This window comes from Rhinatrema bivittatum, unplaced genomic scaffold (assembly GCF_901001135.1).
Source record: "Rhinatrema bivittatum unplaced genomic scaffold, aRhiBiv1.1, whole genome shotgun sequence".
Taxonomy (NCBI): domain Eukaryota; kingdom Metazoa; phylum Chordata; class Amphibia; order Gymnophiona; family Rhinatrematidae; genus Rhinatrema; species Rhinatrema bivittatum.
The window spans coordinates 14,294-17,956 of record NW_021821546.1 but is presented as its reverse complement, the minus strand read 5'-3'; the positions used below and the strand labels follow the sequence as shown (position 1 = coordinate 17,956).

The window sequence follows — 3,663 nt, the reverse complement described above, 5'->3', positions numbered from 1 at the left end:
CCTGCAATATTTTAAAGATAAATGCTGGGGCCACAGCAGCACAAATCCCACCATCCCCACAGGTTTCAAACAGGGATTGGTGACTCTCAGTGATCTGACCAAGTACATTAGAGCAATGTGAATATATTAGTAAGTTGTAACCAGGAGGCAGGGTTGTAAAATTCAAAACTCAGGGTTTATCTGGCAAAATATAAACTTAGCCAGACTATGGTCCTCTATTTTCCTACGTAATTGCTCTCTTTTTAAATCCACATTTACCCAATTGTACATATCATGCTGAGCATGCTGCACGGATACCTCAAAATTCAAGCAGATAATCAAAAGTACCTAGGCATAAGAGGAGTGGTCATTCTATCAATATCCCTTACACATATTGTGGGACATTTTAAATTTGTCCGCATTTGGACAAAACTTTCAGGTACTTTTATACTGAGAACTTTGTATCAATTTTCAAAGAGAAAGTTGGCATATACTTTTGCTTTGAGAATTGACACTGGTAAGTACCTGCAGATATTTGTACCTATTTTTTTATATGGGTACAATTTTGCTGGAAAAGTCCAGGCATAGAGTTGAAACTATAATCTCTGCATATGCATTTCCTCTCCTAACCTAAACATGCCTCCTGGAATGCCTCCTCTCAATCGGGTCGATACAGTACAGTGCTCTCCGACGGAGCGCACTGTTAACCCTCGATTGGACGCGCGTTTTCGACATGCTAGCATTACCCCTTATTCAGTAAGGGGTCAAAAACGCGCGTCCAACTCCCCTGAACCTAATAGCGCCCGCAACATGCAAATGCATGTTGCGGGCGCTATTAGGTATTCCCGCGTGATTCAGAAAGGAAAATGTGCAGCCAAGCCGCACATTTTACTTTCAGAAATTAGCGCCCTCCCAAAGGTAGGCGCTAATTTCTTTGGGCACCGGGGAAGTGCACAGAAAAAAAAAATTTGAAGTCGGCCCGTGGCTCGCGGGTCGAAAACCGCATGCTCAATTTTGCCGATGTCCAGTTTCCGAACCCATGGCTGTCAGCGGGCTCGAGAACCGACGCCGGCAAAATTGAGCGTCGGCTGTCAAACCCGCTGACAGCCGCCGCTCTGGTCCAAAAAGAGGCGCTAGGGACGCGCTAGTGTCCCTAGTGCCTCTTTTTACCTATTTTTACCGCCAGGCCTAATTTGCATACTGAATCGCGCGCACAGGAGAGTGGCCTGTGCGTGCGTCGGGAGAGTGGGCATTCGCCCACTCTCCCGGACTTTACTGTATCGGCCCGAATGTGGCTAGAAGTCTGTGCATTGTAGAACACACAGACTTTCAGCCACATTGGGGGAGGGCAATTGTCAGACAGGTAATTTACGCAATTAGCTTTGAAAGGCGTATGTGGAGAATCTGTGTACTTATATAGCATGCTGAGGGCAGGGTGTTGAAGGATATAAAAAAGAAAAAATAAACACATATGCAATTATAACAGTGGGGGAAAAACAATGGAGAGAAGCTAGAAAAGTCTGAAGAATAAGAAATGTTTGTTGGTAAAATTCAAAACACAATCATTTAGAATACACTGAATGTGAGAAAAGAGGATATTACAGTAAAATAAAGGTGATGTGAAAATTATGTCAAGAAATTTAAAAGAGCGTAACAGTTCACATACAAATAATAGTAGCTTGCTTTATGGTGATAGTTGATTAAGTTGGATACTGCACAAAGAAATATATTAGCCTTGGAGGCTTTCATGAGTTTATAAAAGGCCTGTCCAAATTGGGTAAATAACTCTGAGGAGCTGAACAAGAGAATTGAATTGAAATTTTCCATGGGACATCTATAGAGTTGGTCTGAATATTGTTACACAGTGTTCATTGGCAATTTCTGATTTTGAGGAGAATATTGAGTAACAAGCGATTTACTTTAATAATGCTATCATCTTATGTTTACTTCCTTGGTGTAGCTTTCACAATGAATTCATAAGTAAGTGGACAGTATTTGATAAAGAGATTTTCAGCCACTGTATTGCTTTCTGCAGTAACCTTCTTCATATCCTTATTCATGAAATTCCACAAATGCAAGGCATATGAATTATTAAAGGTGCCAAGGGGGTCCCAGACCTCAAAATACCGTCTCCATGCAGAATAGGGAATTGGATAGAATCGTTGTGGGTGCAAAATGGAAATATTCCCACATGTGGTATCTTCTACATGCTTGAAAATTGGCAGCTCACATCTCCTTGCTAAAATTCGGGTAAGCAGTCGAGGGCCTTGTTGTCCCCATATGGCTCCATTGTAGTTCTTCACAAAGTCCTCCATGCATTCCCATAGATACTGATAGTGCCTTTGGAAACCAAAGATCCCATTGCTACAATCTCGTGATCCCTCAGCTGCCAGGAAATCTACTTCTTGGATAGGCCTCATGGATATGATATCTGTGTCCATGTAAATCCCACCATGCTTCCAAATCATTGCTAACCTGAAGCCATCGGCACTGATATGTGTCCAGTAGATTTCCTTGACTGGATTTACCTGTAAAATGAAGAGGAAAGTAGTAATTAAAACAACTGCTCATCGCTACAATTTCTACTACTTCCTCAGAGATTCCCTGTGCTTGTCCCATGCTTTTCTGAATTCAGATACTGTCCTGGTCTCCACTATTTCCACTTAGAGGCTGTTTCGTGCATACACCACCATCTCTGTAAAGAAATATTTCCTGAAGATTATAATAAAAGGCATTAGAACCTATGTATTATGCATACAAAAAAGATTAGTAAACATAGGAAAATTTGAATATATATTAAACAAAAATAAAACAATTTTAGAAACATTTTTAGAAAGGCAACAAACATGGAGCTTCACTAACAATTTTTAAAAATGAAGACGCCCTCCCATGTCATCATTTGCCCAAAAGTAATCCTTCTATTTTTCTTTTTTTGAAAAAGTGTACAAAGAAAACATGCCTAGTGTAGTGCAAAAACATATCCAAAGGAATGAATTCTCTTTAATAATTTTAAAACCAATGATACCCACAATGTTAGTCAAGAGAAGAGAATACTTAATTTCTCTAATGAAAATTTTAAACCCAAAACTGGAATTCTTCAAAAAGCAAGACTGCTGGTCTCCTGAGGAAGAATTATTTGAAACATCTATGTCAGGAAATGCTCCTCCCCAGCACTGTCTAAAATCTTATCTAGGTGACATGTGAGGTCCACCACCTTTGCACCAGGCAGGCATATTATAGGCAATCCTCATGCCCAGCAGCCACCCCGTAATCTACATTCCTAATAATCAAATCACCAGTTATGACTGTCAAGCTAACCCTTCCCTCCTGGGCAGTAGCCCCGGGAGATACATTCTTGGTGTAAGAAAACAATGCACCAACTGGAGAGCAGGTCCTTGCTACAGGATCACTTCCTGCTGCACCAGGTTGATGCTTTCCGACAAGGATACCTTCTTCCTCAAGGACCAATCCCTGAAGCACACTGCTAGTAACACTGCCCTCCTCAGAGAAAACTCAATTTACCACTTCTACTTGTCGCCTCCCACCCAGCCAGTTTCTAACCCAGTCTGTGTCTCTAGGTTCCATACCAAGGGTGTTCAATTTATTTATATGACTTCTATGTGGAACTGTGTCAAAAGCATTACTGAAATCCAAGTACATTGTGGGGTAGATTTTACAAAATTA

At 41.0% G+C, this 3,663-nt stretch overlaps 1 protein-coding gene across 1 annotated transcript; it reads right to left on the bottom strand.

Moving 5' to 3' along the window:
- Positions 1-1,738: 1,738 nt before the first annotated feature.
- On the bottom strand, positions 1,739-2,507 carry LOC115082729 (alpha-1,4-N-acetylglucosaminyltransferase-like; the record flags this gene model as incomplete). Its single annotated transcript, XM_029586917.1, has 1 exon — positions 1,739-2,507. A coding segment is annotated over one exon (585 nt), but the record flags the coding sequence as incomplete, so codon positions are not given.
- Between the last annotated feature and the right edge of the window lie 1,156 nt (positions 2,508-3,663).